A 20,972-nucleotide genomic window follows, 5' to 3' on the forward strand; every position below is an offset into this window, starting at 1 on the left:
AATAGACTAGACACTAAACGTGGATATAATAGATAATAATGTGATATAAGAGATTATACGAGTCCTACTTTCGACGCGCAACGTAAGAGAAAGTTTTGAGACACGCGCTAAATACCTTAATCGTAGCATCGATATCTTTCGATCCGAAGATAGTCGTCGAAAAAGCTAACCGTAGATGTGTTTCACGTTTGTGAACAAGTGTTAGGATCTTCGAGATTCGCGACTCGTGCGTCACTCACCAACTTTTCAAGATACGATAAATAATGTAATGTTAATTTCAAATGTGCAATGCATCAAAAATTTCCCGTCCCACTTAAACAGACTGCGGACTGTCGGTTGTACATACTTTTAATATTTTCTTTAAATACAACCGGTGTGGTTAAAAATTTTTGATGCATTCCACACATCTTTTTTTTCTCTGAAAGCAATATAATATTAGTACAAATAAATATATGTAATAGATGTATACAGGCGCGCGCCTGTATTTTAATTAAAGGTAATAAGACAATTGTCTTATTTAATTAACTAAATAAAGAATTTGTAAAAAAAAAGCATGCGACTTGCCAATCTGCATGAGCACCAGCGGAGTTGTAAAATTCGGGCGGTGGCTGTAACATAAAATAAAACATATTATTGTAGACATGAATATTGGTTAATCAAATTAATAAAAAAAAAAAGTAAAAGGGATATTTAATAAAGATTTTATAAAATAAATTTATGCTCACCTAAGAGTTGCTCCGCCGATGCATGATGCTCCTCCTCTGAGATGGGACGTGTCGAGTCATCTTTTCGCGCACTGGAAACTCTCGCGAAATAGTCCACGACACTCACACTCATCAAATATTCACCGCGCATTTTATGACATTATCACTCATAATTTAAATTATTATTAAAACACGGCACCCCGTATTATATGCGAAAACGCGAAACTGTACATTAATCACCAACAAATATTCACCGCGCACTTTATTACACTCTCACTCGTAGTTTAAATTATTATAAAACAAGGAAAAATTGTTCGACTAGGACTTTAAAATTACTAAAATACGCATCGCACAATCCGGCGTACCGCGAATCTCTCAAGCAGCAGATGCCAATTTCCCGAATTGCGTGCAGTAGCGCACGCACTATCAGACACGGCTAACCATCCAGAAAACGACACTCCGCGAGGGACCGACGAATACTCCGGCTGTACGACGATCAATTAAAAAATAAATTAAAAACGCGAATTACTATATCCCGAAAGCGCGAAACAATATTTCGATTACGAGAAAAGCGACCTTGTTTTGTAATAATTTAAACACGGCACCCCGTATTATATACAAAAACGCGAAACTGTACACTCACATTCACTCACACTCACTCACATAATATTCACCGCGCACTTTATTACATTATCACTCGTAGTTTAAATTATTATAAAACAAGGAAAAATTGTTCGAATAGGACTTTAAACTAAAATACGCATCGCACAATCCGGCGTAACGCGAATCTCTCAAGCAGCAGATGCCAATTTCCCGAATTGCGTGCAGTAGCGCACGCACTATCAGACACGGCTAACCATCCAGAAAACGACACTCCGCGAGGGACCGACGAATACTCCGGGCTGTACGACGATCCATTAAAAAATAAATTAAAAACGCGAATTATAACCCGAAAGCGCGAAACAATATTCCGATCACGAGAAAAGCGACCTTGTTTTATAATAACTTAAACACGGCATCTCGTATTATATGCAAAAACACAAAACTGTACACTCACACTCACTCACATAATATTCACCGCGCACTTTATTACATTGTCACTTAGAGCGTAACTTATCATAAAACAAGGAAAAATTGTTCAAATAGAAATTAAAAAATACTAAAATACGCATCGCACAATCCGGCGTAACGCGAATCTCTCAAACAGAAGATGCCGTTTCCCGAATTGCATGTAATAGTAGTGACCGGCAATAATAGCATGACTCACTGCGACAACGGTGACTAACGCGCGTAAGCTAGGGTGAAGTGCGTCAGGCCTTACCGCGGATCGCGCACGTGAGTCCTGAAGTACCGAAAGAAACGAGAAAACGAGGAAAAGTTGGCATTTCTGTTCGCGACCGTACATGTGAGAGAGACGCACGAGTGATCGCTAAGAAATCATTAGAGGCGCCTATAATGATTTCTTAGCGATCACTCATGCGTTCTCTCACACGCACGGTCGCGAACAGAACAGAACATGAAGATGCCTTCCTCCAACTTTTCCCTCGTTCTCTCGCTTCTCTCGGTACTCCAAGGTTCACGCACACGATCCGCGGTAAGGCCTAACGCACTCCACCCTAGCTCACGCGCGTTAGCCGCCGTCGCCACAGTGAGTCAAGTCATCATTGCCGGTCACTGTACACTATTAGCACGTCTTACCAAACAGAAAATCGACACTCCGCGAGAGATAACGCATACTCCGGCTGTACGACAATCAATTAAAAAATAAATTGAAACGCGAATCACTATATCCCGAAAGCGCGAAACAATATTCCGATCACGAAAAATCATCCTTGTTTTATGATAAAATAACGTTCTCCGCGCACTAGATCACTCGCGGGATATTCACGACACTTCCGTTAAATCTTTAAACACGACCCTGAGACGTAAGCGCGGTCCAACTGTCACTTTAATCCTTCGGTCGGTGTAACGAACGACACAAAACTTGCACGAAGCATCGATATAAAACGGGCCGCGATATAAAATATTCCTACCGCGGTAGACACTCGCGGGATAGTCCACGACACTTCCTTTTAACCTTGGATCTCGACACAAAAATCTAAGTGTCACTTCAAGCAAGGTCCACGTCACCTTGTTGCTCGGTCAAAAGTCGTCGGTAGAATGACTGCGGAAACTTCCCCCAACCCCTTCCATGTTTTCCCTACTATCGCGCGGGATATTCTTACCCCCTTGTGTTACCCCCACCGGGGGGTATTCACTATCCCGCTTTTTATTCCTAACGCCTTTTTCGATAAATTTTTGATTTCGACTCGAGCAATCGATAGCTCAATAAAACATCGAACAGAACAAAATTTTAATCGTAATTTTTTTGTTTCAGATAATACTCTACCATTGAAGGAAGGACCGACCTGACATTCCGCAGACATCCTGAGAGGAGGAGGAGGCCCAGGAAGGGCATCGTGCATCGGCGGAGCAACTTTTAGGTGAGAGTTAATTCTTTATTATAAAATTTTTATAAAAATCAAGCTTTACCTTTAGATTAATTTAAATACTAACATGTCTATATTAATATGTTTCATTTTATGTTACAGTCACCGGCAAAACTCTATAACTCCGCTGAAGCTCAGATTGGTGAGTCACATAATTTTCTTTTCGTTGTTTTGTAATTGGGGTTTTTTAAAAAATAGCGCGCGCATGGTTTCTTTTATTAATAAAAAATAAAGAGAAGGAAAAAAATATATAACAATGTAAATTAAGTTCAATCAACTCCCGTGCGTTCTTGCGAGATAATAACTGTCGAAGCGAAGTGCCTTTGAAAGTCCATCTCAGTCACGCACTCTCAGACGCAATCCCGCGATGTTAGATAATTAAATGCATTAACCCTTCCTAGAGACAGCGATGCATTTATTACTGTTATGTAAATCTCGCGCAAGGCGGAGAGCATAATGCAACGGGCGCTTGGAAAAGTAGAATGCCGCCTACAGCGTGTCTACTACTCTCTTGCGCATACGAGAGCAATAACTTATTCTAACATATGCTAATAGGAACAAAAGCCGCAAATAAACTAAGACGCGGAAGAGTAAAACGCTTTACAGCGTAACGCAAAAAGAAGGCATGACAATAGAAAGAAAAAAAAAAAAAAAAAAAAAGAGAAGAGGGAAAGAAAAGCGAATTAAGACACTTTTATGAACTCACACAACGCGAAAAACGTATCAATATAATATTTATTATGATATTACGATCTATTATTGTGTCCGTAAAAATTGAAAAATTAATACGGAAGTATTTATACTTTCGCTGACTTTACTTTCGATAAATTGCGGCGTTTTCTTTTGTCGAAAATGAGAGAGAGAGAGAGATTTATATATCCTGATTTATGAATACTTTTATTTTACATTCTCCGCACTTTCTAATTAACTCGTATGTGACATGTTGTTAAATTACAAGGTAACTATTTTAATTCTCATTACTTATCCACAAAATCGATTTTATATAACCCGTGTATTTACGAGATGTTGAACTAGAATATACTAGGTGTTATTAGACGAACTTGCATTACGTAATATTTTGTATGCGTTGCATTAGAAATAATTCTCGGCATTCCACGCGGCAAGAAAGAATCAAACCTGAATCTATTCCTGGATTTATAGATAGGATAAATCGGATAGATAGGAAACCAGAAGTCTCGACTAAGTATCCTAAATAAAGAACCCTTGCCGGATCTAATTTTACCGTTCCTAATCGCGATATATTAAAGTATAATGTGGACAATTAAACGAAAAAGTTTACGGGGGAGTGCGAGCGGAGGATGGCGGGGGATGCTGTGCGAAACGTTGCACGAATATCTTTGTCGGTTTCTTTTTTTTCGTCGCGAGCGAACGGCGAGTTATGCCACTCTTGTTAATTCTATACGATTTAATCTGATACGCTCGTCTTACAAGCGCTACCATATCAATGATTTCTCAACGTTTCCCTCGCAGCAGCTATGGGAAAACGAGACCCAAGAAAAAACGCCCGGCACCCGGTATCGGTCGACGTTTATGAACCTCCCCGCTGAATATATTCGCTTCTCTAGAAATTAAATTAAATTTAAAAAAAAATTGCGGGCTCAGTCGTATATACTTACATATATTAGACATGCCGTTTTATTACGATTACATAAAATATGATAATATATTACATAGATGGTACTTCGAGGATGAGTTTCACGAGAGAGAGAAGATGCCAATTACCTTAATCGCGCGTTCACGATTAAAGTATAACGTCGCGCATATAAATTGCAGGTGCGTTGCTCAATGCAGAATAACGTGATGTATGTATATTTGTCTCTACGCGGCTAAAAACAGATTGCGGCCGTGGCTGTTGCATTATTTGTTTAATTGCGCGGCGAAATTAATCGCGTATATCGTTGACTCGTAGAAAAAGGGGGAAGGCATATAAATTATACTATCCTTGTTATCTCGTGACCCGGATTGAACGGTAAATAATATACGATAACGTCGATTGTGCTTTTCGACGACGGATCTTATTCGGATATTAATCGGACGAGTCGCACGCATATTCGTTGTTACGATGAGAACGGCCTCGTTCTTTTGCGGTCCGTTCTCATTAATTTCGCGTGATCTAATCCGTTCGTAGACTTCTCTCGATCCGGCAGGCATGCCGAAGTGACCGACCCTGATCGAGCACCGGGGAACAGTATATTCGCGTGCAAGAATCGACTTTCGCTCCGTAACATCGTCGGACGGCGGTCTGCGCAATCTCGCATCTCGTCGATGTTACCTATGTGCGATTCCCCGCTTCTAGCGATGGAATCGTGATTTCCATAACACTCGGGTGCAGGTGAATAGAGGCGCGCGCTTTTACGTCCACGCGGAGGTCGCAGGCACGCGAATTAATCTAGTTTAGACTGGAGCAAACCGATTCTTCTTGCGCCGTTTTTTTTTTTTCTTTTTTTTCCTCTTCGACCTCGTAGTCGAAGCACTCTCCAATTATGATTATTAGCAGCTCGAATTATGTACATTAAATATAATTAATTAACGTAACGAAATTATTAAGAAATTTTATTTTATTAATTTATTGATTTTATTATTTTATTTTATTTTAATTTTTTTTTTTTTTTTTTTTTTTTTTATTGTTTTCTTGCGTCAGACAATAGTCGATTGAGCCGTCTCATCTTTAGCTATCCCGCATTGTATTGTACATTCATGAAATCTTGCAGAGTCAGCCAATACCTTCAGATCCGTACTGTAAATACTTTCACATGAGATTCCTTCATTGAAGCTTTCTCTCGCACATTCTCCACCGGATAAGGGGAAACAAAACACTCGTTGTTAGTCGATAAGAATCTAAGTAGACTGATTATCCCAAGTAAATCTTCAAAACGTGTTGCGGGCTGTCATAAGAGAGTGATTGGTGAGACGCTAGGCGGAAAAACGAGCGGGAAAGAGATAGTAGGCTTTCGGTGCACATGCTCTTGCGTATTCCGACCTGGTTTTCGTCTAGCCTGAATAATTGAGCCATGATTGACTAAACTGAATCGCACGGGCTGGAAATCTCGTTTTAACGTAAATACGTTTTACTTAAATAACTTAAACGTCGTTGACAATTAAAATTTATGAGCGAAAATGGTGCAGCCTTCCTTCGTCAAAAATTAAAAAAAAAATTGAGTAGCACAGCTAAACATTTGTAAATTTAAATTATAAAACAGGAAGACTGCTTTTGTTCAAAAATATGTTTGATTATCGCGCTTGGGGAACAGACAGTTAAATAATGTAACTCGTGGAATGTATGGACGCTTACGTAATAATTAACGTATCTCGTTTATAATATTCTCAGTTTACGTGCGGTTGCGTAACTATAAAATTTGCAAGTAAGTATTGCTATAAAAAAGAAAAGAAAAAAAAATCGTGAGAAGAACCTCCTCTCTTGTTAATATGATTTATTAGGATTATTTGCTTATTCTCATTTTCACAATTCATTGTTTCACAAACGAGAACAATCTGATTACATATGTGAGACATGATATTAACAATAAGGCTGCTATCGATTATAAAGCGTGATAAGTCGTGATAGATTCGGATACCAGCCGCTAAACACGTTTAGGCTGTTAACTACTATTAATATATACGACAATCGTATTTCTTTAATCGTATACTCTCCGGACGATATCCTGCTTCGATATCGCGGGAACATTGCCGTCACCTATTGTGTATCTCTTTACATGCCGATTGTCGTGATTCACACTTAGTCGAGACTAGTCTGTGTTCTATACGATTAAACTCTGGCATGCTTGTTGCTCTACATGTTAAGAACTCGTTTCTAGAGATGACTCACGCTTTGAATTTACAATAAAATTGAACCAAAGCTTAAAATATTTTGACGCCAGTCAAAAGCCAGTTACTCCGTTAAATTGCATTCTAATTTGAATTTACGTGGTTACAAAAAAAAAAAAGAAAAAAACGTAGAGCAATTTATAAAATAATAATTAGTAAAATAAATTTTTTTTAGTCACAACTACGACGTGAAGACAATGTAATGCTCCGTGCTTTCATTAATCAATGCTGACATTAAAACTTGACGGGTTTTTACGATTTGTATTCATGGGCTTATCTTTGCGTTGAATCCCATTTGTTGTAATTCGCTAACAACTTATTGTGTGCGCATACAGAAAGTGAGAGGACGTAAGCTTCTCGTAATAGAGCGTCCGACATTACTTTCATAACGAGAGCAAGGTCTTATTTTCTATATTGATGAATTTTGCTCTTTTTTTTTATGTCTTTGCATTTATTAATATGGCAATATCAGATAGTTTTTAATTTATAAAAATTAGTTTATGCAAATTTATGTAGAAGAAAATAAACTTATAAAATATTATAATCACTCATCTATACGAGTTAAACTGTATGATAAATAATTATAATATTTTATAAGTTTAATACTATAGATGTTAAATTTAGATGAATTAATTATAAAATCAAAACAGTGTGATATAGGATTAAGACTACTTCGTTGTTGTTATTATATTTGGCGTTGTCATTATAGTTGGGTTTGCTTCAGTATTATGCATTATTTCTGGGTTTGTTTCTATTGTGTTAAAAGTTGACAATAAATTAATAAATGCATTAAAATTTGTTTTATCCAAAGTTAAAATTGTTATCACAATTGAAATACTATACCTGTATTACCATGCGGTAAATATAATTCCGGGCATTTCATAGCACATACAAAATTCATTATAAACGACGAGGAATCTGCAGATTTACAAATCGATGAGTTACAAAAATTTTGACGTATTTGCTCTATAATGGAAAAGCCAAATCTTTTGGTTCGCGAACTTTGATTAGTTTCCTGCGAGATGAATTGATGTAATTGGTTGTGCGGCACTATATCCTAAATAATATATTATTTATTAATAATTATATATTTTCTTACTTTAAATTTTATTAAGCACACCGATTATATATCTAATTACAATATTTCAATTTTATGTTACCTGTGTTAAGACTGTTCCGTAAAAAATTAACAATCCAATCCAAATACTTAGACGTAACATCTTCTTTTTTTTTTTTCTTTTCTTTTTGCACTATTTACACAGTAATTAAAACTGTTACTTTTATATTACTAGACGTATTTTTAACACACTCTACAGTTGTTATAGTCTTCAGCGAATTTTTGAGCCCATTTATATACCCGAGAAATGTATTCTTGAAAAATACGAACGTGACGAAACCGTGTACTAACATATTATTCAGTTTACTGGATTTTTTTTCCACAGATCGCATACGTTTTCTTATCTTGTGTATTAGATATTCTGAGAACAATGCAATGTGTGAGACATGCAAATACGTTTATCTTCACAGATGTTCTACTTTTAAATATCTTAAATCTATAATCACGAAATTAAGAAAGAAAATAATCGACGAGTAAGCAAAGATCCAAGTTTTTCCTTTTTCTTTTTTATCGCATACCGTGCAAATTGTGATCAAAAGATAAATAAATTAATATATATTAATCTTTATAAAATAAAGTTTACTTTATTAATAGTATTTTTTTTAAAGATGATTGAAATTATAAATAAACGATTAATAATTTTACATTACGTGATTTTAATTTAGCGACACTTTTGCATTATTTTATAATTCCAAGTTCTTTAATATTTCTTTGTAATTAACATATTCAAGTAGTAATTAATTGGCGAAAGATTAATATTTATTCAAACTTAATGGCTTTAATTAAAAATGTAAAACTATTCCTTCAAAGAAAACAGTTATATCTTATCTATATTTGATGATCCTGTTTCAAATTTACTAATCACATGCATAGAATAAGAACTGCGCATATGGAAATACATACGTGGTTTTGTCACGTTTAATCATAATATAAAATATAAAAAAAAAATATATATATATATATATATATATATATATATATATATTTTATAAGTGTATTACTAAAATGTGCCGTTTAGAATGTCATACTTAGTATTGTAACGTCGATTACCGCGAACAATAAATGTTAGTAACAATGTCTTTTCAACCCTTATCGCGTTTGGGTTTTTTACACGTGACTAGAATACAGATAAGGACATCGCTATGAAAATTAACAAGGTCGAAACTATTTTTACCCGCGGATTCTTACTGTTTCGACACGTCGCTAATTAGCCGGATTAGCACAAGAAAGATGTAACGCTTTGAGTTACATTCATCTTTAAAACTCACTACTAAAGTATACTACTAATAATATGCAACCCGTTCTTCTCAGTCGTATGGTCGTTGATTTTTTTTTCTTTTTTATTTCTTATTCTTTTTTTTTTTAACGACGAAGCTTGCATGAATCGTTGATTGTCGATGATTATACGCTCGTCGTCTAAATATTTTTAATTCGATAATATCATTAGCAAGGCTTGCCTAATTAAATAACGAATAACATGTTGTCCAAGCATGCTGTCACCTTTCCATGTGCAACAAACGCGTGGTAAACTTTGATCATGTGACCAGCTGCTTCTACGGCCGCGTATGGAAAGGAAGCTTTAAGTGGAACGCACCCTAGATAAGGTTTCCAATTGTGTCGGGAAAGGGGATCGATATTTTATCCACTTTGACAATTTGTACATCTCGATTTCGTAGTCGCGGGTTTTTCTTTTGTTTTCGACTTTCTTATCTCCCCCCCTTCCCCCTGGCCGCGAGCGCAAGTGCACTTGAAGAACGACGGCGTTCGCACGTATCCACGATCGAGCGGGGACTCCGCTGCTTCTTAACCTTCATGTCGAAATGACGTGCCACGCGTGTCGTGCGAGCTCGAGGTACATAATTCTTTTTTTTCTAAACGCTACCTCGAAGGCGGCCGCTTCGCGATTTATCTCGTGGCGTTATTGGCTTTACGAATGTGTTTATATTGGAATTCGTTGAGTAATAGAGAATGGTTGTCTCGGTCATATGTTATGCCGCGTATTGATAATTTTTCTATATTCTTTTACACACTTGTAACGGTGACGCTTGTACTTTTGCAGATCCTCATACGTAGCTGTCGGTGCCAATGATACGTCATCACATTGAGGGTTGAGTATAGATCGTGCGTGACTGGATAAGAATATTATTTCTGCAATGTGGTCCTTCTTCTCGAGAGATCCTGTTAAGGATTTTCCGTATGACATCGGGGAACCTGTTTCAGGATTGGATAACAAAAGCATTTGGACGTTACATAGGGCTAAAAGAAAGGTAATTTAATGCGGTAGTGTTTCGTTAAGATTATTATTTTTTTGTAAACAATTGTAGAGTAATAAAATTGTTATTACCGTTGTCTATTTTATTTTATTTTATTTTATTTTATTGGTCAAAAATATTTTTAATCTCACAAGCCACTTTGCTTGTAGGGTTCCACATCGGGCGAGGATGTCTCGGTATTTATTTTTGATGCGAAAAACAAAGGAGAACAGCAGCTGGACATTGCACGTTCAGCTGTGAAAAGACTTAAAACACTTAGACATCCGAGTATACTTGCCTATTTGGACAGTCTTGAGGTATGTATTTTACGATGAGTCGAATTTTTTTTTTTTTTTTTTTTTTTTATTTAGTAAAAATGTAATCTATGTTTCATTATTTCAGACTGACAAAATGGTTTACTTAGCCACAGAGCGTGTGGAGCCATTGTACAATCGCTTGACACAAAAATGCAATTCTGAAAATGAGTCTAAGAAGGATTTGTACTTCTCCTGGGGTATATTTCAAATTACAGTACGTATAAATGAAACAGAGATTTCTAAGCGAACACATGGGAAAGAAAGAAAGAAAGTGAAAGAAAGGTCTATAATACATGTCATTCAATTTGATGGCAGAGAGCACTTAACTTTTTAAATAACGATGGGAATTTACGGCATAATAATGTCAATCTGTGGTCAGTGTTTGTTAACGAAGAGAGTGGCGAATGGAAACTTGGCGGAGTTGAGTATATGACACTTGGGGACCTAGAGTATCATTTTTTACCTTCTACTTTCCAAATGTATCAACCGCCTGAATCTAAAGAAGGCATGAAACCCACGACGAAATGGTAAATAATATTATTATATTTTATCCGTATTTAATAATATAATTATAGATTTAACAAACGCAATAAAGACGGTGTAATGAGACAGGAAATTAAAAAAATATATTTAGATTTAATATTAGTAATATGAAACTGATAAATAAATAAATAAAAAATAGTTCAGTTGACATGTGGGGACTCGGCTGTCTGATTTGGGAAACATATAATGGTACCCTCAACACTATTTCGCAACTTAAAATTACAGGTCAAGTAAGTTTTATTGCTCGAATTATTATTTTTTTTTTTCCTCGAATCTTTATATGCGCTTCGATATATATAAGCTGTTTATTTTTAAAGATTCCAAAGCAAATAACGACAGTGTATCGAGAGTTAACGGGAGCTAATCCAGAAGGAAGACCAAATCCCGCAGATGTGATAGCGCGTTGTCGCAGTAACGGCGGATTCTTTAAGAATAATCTTGTTGACGCTCTTTTGTTTTTGGAAGAGATTCAAATGAAAGAAAGGGGCGAGAAGGGACGATTCTTTTCGCAATTGGCAACGCAATTAGATTCATTTCCCGAAGGTGTTGGCAGGTACAAGATCTTGCCGCAATTATTGGCCGCTTTCGAGTTCGGGGATGCCGGAAGTGCCGTGTTACCACCGTTACTACAACTGGGTTCTCAATTACCCGACACCGAGTATCAACGTCGAGTCGTGCCCTGTGTTGTTAAATTATTCGCGTCGAATGATAGGGCGACGAGATTACGGTTACTGCAGCAATTAGATCGATTCGTCGATCACTTGCAATCAACGACAGTTAATGAAGCTATTTTTCCCCAGGTGAAAAAGATTAGATAGAATTATACGCCGTCCAGCACACATAGACAGATAGAGCGATGAAAGGTTTACGTTTATTATTATTAATATATTTTTTTTTATAGGTAGCAAGAGGTTTTCTCGATACAAACCCGGCAATCAGGGAAGAAACGATAAGATCAGTTGTACATTTAGCACCAAAGTTAGATTATAATAATCTTAATGTCGAGACTTTAAGATACTTTGCAAAACTTCAGTCGAAAGATGAACAAGGAGGCATTCGCACAAATACCACAGTTTGCCTTGGAAAAATTGCTCAACATCTTCATCCCCAGATAAGACAGAAGGTAACGTCCATCTTTTTTGCTAAGTTAATATATTTTATTATTGTTTAATATACAAACGATAATATAATTTGTAATTTATATACTTTAAAAATATAAAATTTATTAATAAGTTTGAGATATTTTAAGTGATTTTTAAACGTGATCTCAGGTGTTAATTGGCGCGTTTATTCGTGGAACTCGTGATTCCTTTCCGCCAGCTAGAATCGCGAGTATACTGGCACTAGCTGCGACGCAACAATATTTTCTACTGCAAGAAGTTGCAAATCGTATTCTACCGGCTCTGTGTCCGCTTACTACAGACGTAGATAAAGGTGTACGAGACAACGCGTTTCGAATTATTCGAGGTTTTTTATCAAAGCTTGAAACGGTTTCTGAGGATCCTGGTCTTCGTGAATCAATGGGTAAGATTGTCTAAGAAATTTTTAATAAGAAAATAAATATCTTCGGAAATCTAATATTATTAATACGTTTGTAGAAGCGGATGTGAATACTGCGACACCCAGTCTTAGCAATGCTGCGGCGACATGGGCCGGATGGGCCGTTACGGCAGTCACAGCAAAATTCTATCGCAGTCAATCAGACACACCAAAATCATCAAATGCTCATAACACTTCTAGGATCTTATTAAATAAACCCGCTTCCTTAGGTTATTACTAATTTTTTTATCGACATTTTTACTTTCGTGTTTTTTATTTTTTTTTATTAAAATATAAAAAAAATATATATACACATATATATCAACGATAAGTTTTTCTAACTATTTTAGAACAAGCCAGCAGCTCCCAGAGCAGTGCTAGCACTACTGCCACAACGAGTAGCGCGACAAGTATGACTTCCCTCGATCCCGATCACGAGCACGATATGCAAAACACTCAAAATACAAATTCTGATTGCGATTGGGATTGTTGGGATGCCGATAATTGGGGAGACATGGAGCAGCAATCTACTGCTACACCATCGGTGCCATTGAATCCAGCCAGTAGTCTATCACCGTCCAACAATTCCCCTAAGGCTAATGAACAGTGGACCAGTCTTGAGGAAGAACCGGTTAATCACTTGATATTTTTGTCAAATCTTTTTGTAAACTTTATTTAATTTAATATATTAACGTAAGCTATGAATATAGTAATACGTAATGGTAAGAACGATGCTGCTAAATAGTTCGATACCGTTATCAGTAATATATAAAACATTTTTTTATTGCAGGAAGAAGAAACGACCCAAAGTGTTCAAGATAAAAATGATTCCTTTCAAGTAGGATGGGAAGATTCAGAGTTCCAATCTTTTGAAGATGTTCCGCCTTTAGAGCAATCAAGTATATATACTAACTTGATACGTACGTATAAATTTTTACGTTTATTATTATTATTAAAACAATTTTTTTAACAGGCGTTCCTAGTGGAAACAGTAAATACGAAGAAGCTAGAAGAAAGAGAGAAGAACGTAAGTTGGCCAGACAAAGACAGATGGAGGCAAAGCGAGCGGTAAAATTACGAGCTAATCCAACTGCAAAAAAAATTTAAAGCTATAAATCAAGTAAGCGCAACTATGTTAATCATTTTATTGTACATTAGGAAAATTAAATATTACAATTAATATGATGAAAGTATTTTCTGTAAATTTTATCTAATGCAAGAAAAAAGTTTATTCGGAAATGTTTTTCTATAACATTATTTATTAATATTATTTGCATGGAAAAATATACATATGTTAATTAATTATTTTATTTAACAATTACTTTTTACAACCTATACAATTTATAATATAATGCTGTATATGTCATATGTATAAATTTATCACTGTTTAAAAAAAATAATACATGCGGACTTGTATTCCGTTAGCGGGAAAGTACATGCGTACATTTACGTACGCACGTATTAATTATACAATATTTAAGAGTATAAAAAAATTAATTGAAATGTTAGTACGATAAACTTTCTTTTCTTACAGGTAAAAAAAAAGTATATAAATTTTTCTTTATTTCTTTCTATAAAATAATGAAATTTGCTTTCAGAGAAAAGAATATTTTTGTTCAATTTGTATTTTAATACGATTATTTCTAGATGTAGACAGCATATTTGTTTCGATTGTTACTCACGTTTTTTTTTTATATCTTATCAAATGTATCATAGATGCGTTCATTCATTAATTAATTAACGTTATCGGGTTTTGATATCGGTACACCGCAATGTGTTGAATTAAAATATAATGTAGGAATATAATATTATTTCAGTTCATATATACGCGAAAATTACCTTAACATATTAGTCTTAATCGAGTTTAATAATATTCTCAGTTCTTAGACTGGTTAACTATAGTCATTTTTCAGAAAAATGGAATAGCTCTGATTGGCTAGGTTTAAAAAAAAATAAAAATTTAATGTTAAAATTAGCTTGATCTATGAATAAGTATTTGATCGCCGTGACTGATTATAAGTTGTTACTACAAACGAGACTGTTCAGTGGCGTTATCACCGTGGAAGCGTATATTGAGATAATTGGCATTGTTAGTTTCACGTTTGAAGCCTATGTTCTCGTAGAATGGCACCAGACGATCTTCACAATCCAAAGATAATTTGTAACAGTGGAAGTAGCGTGCTAGTTGTATTACGATCGTCACTACTAATTTTCCCAACGATTTTCCTCTATAATTGTTGTTAACTACTACATCTTCCAGGCGTCCTCGCTATAACAAATATCATAGATACATATAGGCGCCGAACATATTTATTTCTATATCTTAAAAAATATACAAAAGATTTACATACCACGCTACAGTTATGAATAAATTTCTGTTCCACGACTAATGACGCGCACGCTATCACTTTTCCAGAATTAACATCCTCAATGACAACAATATAATAACCACCGGCAGCCTTCATGCTGTAGAATCTATCTAGAAATAAATTTAAAAAAGTTCTCTATCTAAAGATAAATAATAAAACGATAATATAAAAATAATTTACTTCGTTAAATTATTCGGTAGCGTAATATTCTGTAAAAACTTACTTAAAAATTGTTCCTTGGTAACATTTCCTACGTCCGTTAATTGCGACAAGAGGACCAAGAAACCTACGAAATTAAATAATAAAGTTACAAAGATAGATAAAATGTTAAATGTATAAATAAATTTATAAAAATTAAATAAAAAATTAATTATTTAAGTTAAATATATATATAATACGTTCAATTAAAAAGTGATTATGGAAAAGGTAACAATTATTTTTATTCCTCGATCTCTGATAAGACACTCATTACCTTTTTCATAATCTGTACTCTTCAATGGTCTTATCAGCAGCCCAGCAACATGTGCTATTGGTAATCTGTCCAACACAGTAGGATTGAAGAGATTAATTTCGTCTTCTTCATTATACTTTTCCTGTAAAAATTAATCGGGAAAAATAGTAGATGAGATTTTCTTTTTCACAATTATTTAGATTAAATACCTAACCTTCTAGCCATTAATAAAATACATTTACATATATGACACGTTTTTATACGAAAAAAAGAACAAACTGTTCGTCTGTCTGTAAACCGTAATATTCTCAACATCGACGATACATTTTTTTTTTTTTTTTTTTAATTCGTGGACTTTAGAATACACGCATGCATACGTGGCCACGTAGCATATTCATGTAGCTAACAGACTTCATAACCTGGACGGCTGTTAAATTCAGACGATTAATATCACATTTCGAGAAGCAAAGCGATATTGATTTTTATCAGATTTTTTTATTTCGCGTAGAAGCCCGTCGAACGAAGCAGTTTTATACGTACCGAGAGTAAGACTCTCCTAAACTAGATAATTAATCAAAATGTTGATCCGGTATACTTGCTAACACGTTTCACAGTTTCTCGAGCAACGAGTTAGTTAACGGTTTGCTTATGGGATGAGAATATTCCGTTTTCCAGAAGATAAACGTAAACGTATGGACGGTGTCATATACCTGTCCTCTGCTCGCGTTTGTCGCCATGGTCTTTATCAATCTTTATGTCTTTGCTGCATGAAGGCACGACTTCTTTTCGTGCCGCTGAAACGTGGTATCGTAACGTTAGGCTTAGTCTCGTCGATTCAGAGGCTGTAAATTTCTGTTTCGTGTTGATCCGGGTACAATATTACCGCTCAAACGCTACGTGAAACGTTGATATACTACTGCAGTAGCGCAGTTTCAGCGGAGCTAGGCTAACGGGACTCTGGTAAACCTGAAATATGTATGTATGTATATATATATACATATATATACACACACACATATGTAAATATATATGTACTCCAAACAAATACATATATATTTCAGGTTTTAGCATGCATTAAAATTAAAAAAAAAACTTAATATATAAATGTGAATCTAATAAAAAAATATAGTTAAAGAACTTGTTTAAAAAATGTAATAGATGTAATATTGAAAAATCTGCTTTTTGTCAATACGTACGTTTAAATTGAAATTATTTTCAATGTATTAAAAAGCTTTGTCGAAAAATAAATTAACTTTATTTGATGAAACGTGTTATAGGATACATAAGATTCCAACCAATTGCCATACTGCCATCTTCCATTAGTAGTCCACAGTGATTGCATGTGCATGGCAGGTACCTTAGGACTGTTGTGGTCATCACATGTGTTTAAGATTCCAAAATAAGTACAAATAAATGCTAATATGGATATAGTAATCGATACGGAGGGAGATTCCGGTCTAATAAGTAAGAATCGATTGGTAGACAGCGATGATGATGACGTGGAAATTAATATCGGTACGTTTGCACTTATTCTTTAGCTGTATGAGGTTAAGATTTGGTGTGGGGCTACACAGCTGTGTCTTTGCTTTTTTTTAGACGTCGATTCAAGAAAAATATACGAGGCAAATTATCTCGGCATTGAGAAAGAGGGGCAGGTAAAAAATAAAAGGCTTAACTCCAGCAAAGATTTCGATCTTGAAAGATTTGAGATTGACATGGGTTGGAAATCTGCAAAGGAACCTTTAGAGCCACTGGAAGAATTGGCAGAGATCAGAAAAGAGGTCAACCCGTTGAATAAAATTTTGGAAAAGAGTGTTATCAAGTCGGATTTCGAACAGTTGCACATCGTGCCGCCTTACGAGTTGAATAAACGTCAATTGGAAATTGAGAAACGGCACAAGAAAGAAAAGATGGGAACAGGAGCCGGATGGTTTAATATGCGTGCGCCACAAATAACCGATGAGGTCAGGCACGATCTCGAGGTGCTAAGAATGAGATCAGTATTGAATCCGAAGCAATTTTATAAAAAGAACGACATAAAGGCGTTGCCAAAACATTTCCATGTAGGGAAAGTTATTGATTCTCCAATGGACTTCTATTCGTCGCGTCTTACTAAGAAGGAACGTAAGAGGACAATTGTTGACGAGCTAATGGCAGATGCTGAATTCACAAAATATAATAAGCGCAAATATAAACAAATTATCGAAGAAAAACAAAAGACGCATTATAAAGCCCATAAGCACGCGAAAAGACTCAAGCAAAAGAAAAAGAAGTAATATTTACTGCAAACATTTTTTTTAATACAGAATTATGAATAAAATGTATTTTGTTCTTATCTTTCTTATAAGTATATATCCATTTAAAATGTAGGAAATAAATAAACATGTTATTTTATTTTTACCTGTTAGATTAGGCTTTGAAAAAACAAGAAGATTTATTTAATAAGTTTTTTTATTTTACTTTAATTTATTTATATTATGCCGTATTTTACTTAATTTTTTAGTATTTTATTTTGTCGTATTTTAGGTTATTTTATTTTTAAACGTTTAATTTATCGTTCAGTTATGCTACTTAAAAAACTTTCGATCGTCTGACCATTTTATTTTTTCCGATGGTGCGTTGACGTACTACTGATCGTCAAAATACGACGGTGGCGGGCTCGTAGCGGATTTTCTTTAATATTTCGACAATCGGAATCGTTGGAGTAGTATAACACGATAATTTAGAGGTTAAGACACACAATGTGAATAAATTAAAGCAGTTTCACGAATAATAAATAATAATTTTCCTTTAAGAGTTTTTTTTCTAAATGTACATTTAAATAAAGGTTTGTAATCTATATTTTCTTAATACTATCTTTCAGAAATAATCTCCAGTTAAATATATAACTTTTTGTTAATATTTTTTTATTTGTTTTAGTAATTATTTTGATAAATAAACTTTTTTTATAGATTGATGGACTGGAAATCACAATTCAGTGCAATGTGATAATTATATTATCTGTGCACTTTGTATTTTTTTTTATTGTGAATTGCGTATAATATGGATGCAGAAGTGTTGAGAGAGATAATAAAAAGTTACAGCGACGCAAATATTGTTCAGTCCAACAAGTATCTAGATGTTTCAAAGGAAACTTTACTCTGTATACAATCTGATGCAATATTACATACTTTATGTACATCATTAAGCAACCTTTTATGTTACAAAACATCAAAGGAAGCTTATCAACGTTATTCGATTCGGTTACTGATCATAGTAAGTTAATTATAAATATAAATATTAAAATGTACATATAAATGTAAATTAATATATTTTTAAGTTAATTTACAATTAATATTTAATATAATCGTTACAGGATCTTCTACGAAAGTGGTGCCAAACTACAAGCGGTTTTAAACATTTGAAAGCACTAACGGTGAAAGAAAATAACTTAAAATTAGTAACAATTCTTCTTAGGAAATATTTCACAGATGATGCTTTAAATAAGTGTGATTCAGAGGACACCTTGTTACGTTTAGCTCTTTCCACCATGTATCTCTCAGTTAAGAATACAACTTTTATTAATTATACAGATCGATTACTTGTAAGAATTTTGCATTTAGAAACAAATAATTGTACAAAAAATTTGATACATAATGCTCTTTGCTCGAATTTGCATCTTAGGTTATCGACAAAGGAAGAAATATATACATCGCAAAGAATTAAATTAATAGAAGAGCCTTTGCTTAATAATTTCGTGTGCACGTTTCCCAATTTAAAAAGCGAAAATCCCGTTGACGACCGAAACAACGAGATGTTAAACAAACTATTAGAACTTAGCGCCAAGTCCGCACGTATTTTCCAATTAATGTTTAATTTTTTAAAAGAATTGTTAATCCAGCTGCAATACGCGCCTGTAGTATTGGACTTCACGAGTACGATGTTGAAGCGAATATCTCTTTGCTGCGAGAACTATAATAAGGATATACTGGACCTTTATCCCAGGAAACTGCGTTTTTGTATACTTTTATTAAGAATAACGCCGAAGTACCATACAGCAGAAACACTAAACTATACATTACAGATTGTGAAAGAAATCCACAATGAAAATAAGGGTGTCTCGTTAATTTTGATGTCTCACTTTCTTGAATGGTTTGAATGCTTTGCAACTTACGTCGGTAACGATATGTGAAATTGACTAATAAGGTAATATGGAAATGTTATTTCTTTTATTTTTTTAAATATATTCTATGAACTATATAACGCTTTTGTATATTCATTAATTGTAGGAATGTTAATACAGGGTATTTAACAGGGTATTATACAGGGTATTATACAGAGTCTTCGGACGCAGGTGAATTAGACCTTTTTATTTAATTATTTAATTAATTGTTTTGGCTATTAACTTTAACTTGACTCGGTGAAACGAAATTGTTAACTTACCCGTACGTAGTAGATTTATAGCATTGGCAGCGAAGTAATAGACACAATGAGAAAGTGTCTTAATTAATTATCCAATAGAAAGATTCTTATATGTAATAATTTTTTTCTTTTTTTTATTACAATTACGTGTGCTGCACAATGCTTAAGAACATGGCTCGCGCATCATGCGTGTGAGGAAAATGAAAAGCTCGAAGGGATTTGCAACAGATTGTTATCTTTAATAAATCAAATGACATACAAAGGCCAATCGCAGCAACTCTCATTGTTTTTCTGCAACAACAAACTTTGATTCTCATATCCTATCGATTTAAATGTAATAATTCGCAAGAACACGTATTACCTCCTACGATATAACTTCCTTCGGAAGTTGCAATATAATTAACGTGTTTCAACGGTGCATTGTCCTTGCGATTGGCTTTTTATTTATTTATTTATTTTTTATTATTTTTTTTGTTTTTTTTTGTTTTTTTTTTTTCTTTTTATCATCTCGCCTTACAAAGAGTAGCTCGCTCGTTTTCGATTGTCGAGCTTACACATGTATACCAATTCGGCAGTCACGCACACATGCACACACACGCACACACACGCGAGAACGCGTGAAAAGGGAAAGAAAAAAAAAAAGAAGGAAAAGAAAAAGTAAAATAAAACTAAAACAATGCGCCGAAAGGCATTAACATTAATGTAAATCCGCTGAACCTGAGTGGAATTTAATTTACAAACGCTGTGCAAAGTTCTGATCGTTTGTTTCTTTCCTCTCTGGCTTTCCAGGCTCTCTTCTCTTTCTCATTTCCTTCCAACTTGCATATTTGCTCTTTTTTTCTATTTTATTTTTTTTCCTTTTAAATTATGAACTTGAGTTTTAAAAGCAATGAAACGCAAGAAGGAGGAAAGTGTGCTTTAGAAAAAAGAGAGAGAAGATTCGC

General features: G+C 34.5%; 5 protein-coding genes across 8 annotated transcripts in view; 3 read left to right on the forward strand and 2 right to left on the reverse strand.

The window, feature by feature from the left end:
* Positions 1–14,112, forward strand: part of Yata (N-terminal kinase-like protein yata) — a 42,089-nt gene extending 27,977 nt beyond the window's left edge. Inside the window, exons 3-16 of one of the 2 annotated variants that reach the window (XM_070674371.1) lie at positions 3,082–3,187; positions 3,296–3,335; positions 10,216–10,423; positions 10,579–10,725; positions 10,811–10,939; positions 11,041–11,252; positions 11,408–11,498; positions 11,586–12,068; positions 12,170–12,391; positions 12,540–12,792; positions 12,867–13,037; positions 13,158–13,438; positions 13,598–13,706; positions 13,781–14,112. In XM_070674371.1, coding sequence (XP_070530472.1) covers positions 10,310–10,423; positions 10,579–10,725; positions 10,811–10,939; positions 11,041–11,252; positions 11,408–11,498; positions 11,586–12,068; positions 12,170–12,391; positions 12,540–12,792; positions 12,867–13,037; positions 13,158–13,438; positions 13,598–13,706; positions 13,781–13,914 — 2,346 coding nt within the window. In that variant the 5' untranslated portion in view covers positions 3,082–3,187; positions 3,296–3,335; positions 10,216–10,309 and the 3' untranslated portion in view covers positions 13,915–14,112. Of the gene's footprint in view, positions 1–3,081; positions 3,188–3,295; positions 3,336–9,641; positions 10,009–10,215; positions 10,424–10,578; positions 10,726–10,810; positions 10,940–11,040; positions 11,253–11,407; positions 11,499–11,585; positions 12,069–12,169; positions 12,392–12,539; positions 12,793–12,866; positions 13,038–13,157; positions 13,439–13,597; positions 13,707–13,780 lie in introns of those variants that run through there. The other variant, XM_070674378.1, reaches the window with a different exon arrangement.
* LOC139113542 (uncharacterized) lies at positions 6,631–8,576 on the reverse strand. The gene is made up of 3 exons (XM_070674774.1): positions 8,200–8,576; positions 7,883–8,096; positions 6,631–7,790 (listed from the first exon to the last, which is right to left on the reverse strand). The coding sequence occupies exons 1-3, from the start codon at positions 8,257–8,259 to the stop codon at positions 7,708–7,710; spliced, it is 357 nt and encodes a 118-aa protein (XP_070530875.1). The 5' UTR covers positions 8,260–8,576; the 3' UTR covers positions 6,631–7,707.
* Positions 14,102–16,947, reverse strand: Gnpnat (glucosamine 6-phosphate N-acetyltransferase). The gene is made up of 6 exons (XM_070674696.1): positions 16,824–16,947; positions 16,338–16,593; positions 15,649–15,769; positions 15,400–15,462; positions 15,159–15,286; positions 14,102–15,076 (listed from the first exon to the last, which is right to left on the reverse strand). The coding sequence occupies exons 2-6, from the start codon at positions 16,362–16,364 to the stop codon at positions 14,834–14,836; spliced, it is 582 nt and encodes a 193-aa protein (XP_070530797.1). The 5' UTR covers positions 16,365–16,593; positions 16,824–16,947; the 3' UTR covers positions 14,102–14,833.
* Positions 16,918–18,027, forward strand: LOC139113429 (deoxynucleotidyltransferase terminal-interacting protein 2). The gene is made up of 2 exons (XM_070674612.1): positions 16,918–17,142; positions 17,224–18,027. Exons 1-2 carry the CDS (start codon positions 17,049–17,051, stop codon positions 17,901–17,903), a joined length of 774 nt encoding a protein of 257 aa, XP_070530713.1. The 5' UTR covers positions 16,918–17,048; the 3' UTR covers positions 17,904–18,027.
* A 127-nt stretch (positions 18,028–18,154) lies between these two features.
* Positions 18,155–20,706, forward strand: LOC139113398 (uncharacterized). Of its 3 annotated transcripts, XM_070674563.1 has the most exons (4): positions 18,155–18,454; positions 18,579–18,882; positions 18,983–19,812; positions 19,896–20,706. In XM_070674563.1, exons 2-3 carry the CDS (start codon positions 18,670–18,672, stop codon positions 19,796–19,798), a joined length of 1,029 nt encoding a protein of 342 aa, XP_070530664.1. In that variant the 5' UTR covers positions 18,155–18,454; positions 18,579–18,669; the 3' UTR covers positions 19,799–19,812; positions 19,896–20,706. The 3 variants fall into 3 exon arrangements, with proteins under 3 accessions (XP_070530664.1, XP_070530646.1, XP_070530655.1); XM_070674545.1 differs by having other exon boundaries at positions 18,983–20,706; XM_070674554.1 differs by lacking the exon at positions 18,155–18,454 and having other exon boundaries at positions 18,471–18,882; positions 18,983–20,706.
* Positions 20,707–20,972: the final 266 nt, after the last annotated feature.

The sequence above is a fragment of the Cardiocondyla obscurior genome, linkage group LG01, assembly GCF_019399895.1.
Source record: "Cardiocondyla obscurior isolate alpha-2009 linkage group LG01, Cobs3.1, whole genome shotgun sequence".
In the NCBI taxonomy this organism is placed as follows: domain Eukaryota; kingdom Metazoa; phylum Arthropoda; class Insecta; order Hymenoptera; family Formicidae; genus Cardiocondyla; species Cardiocondyla obscurior.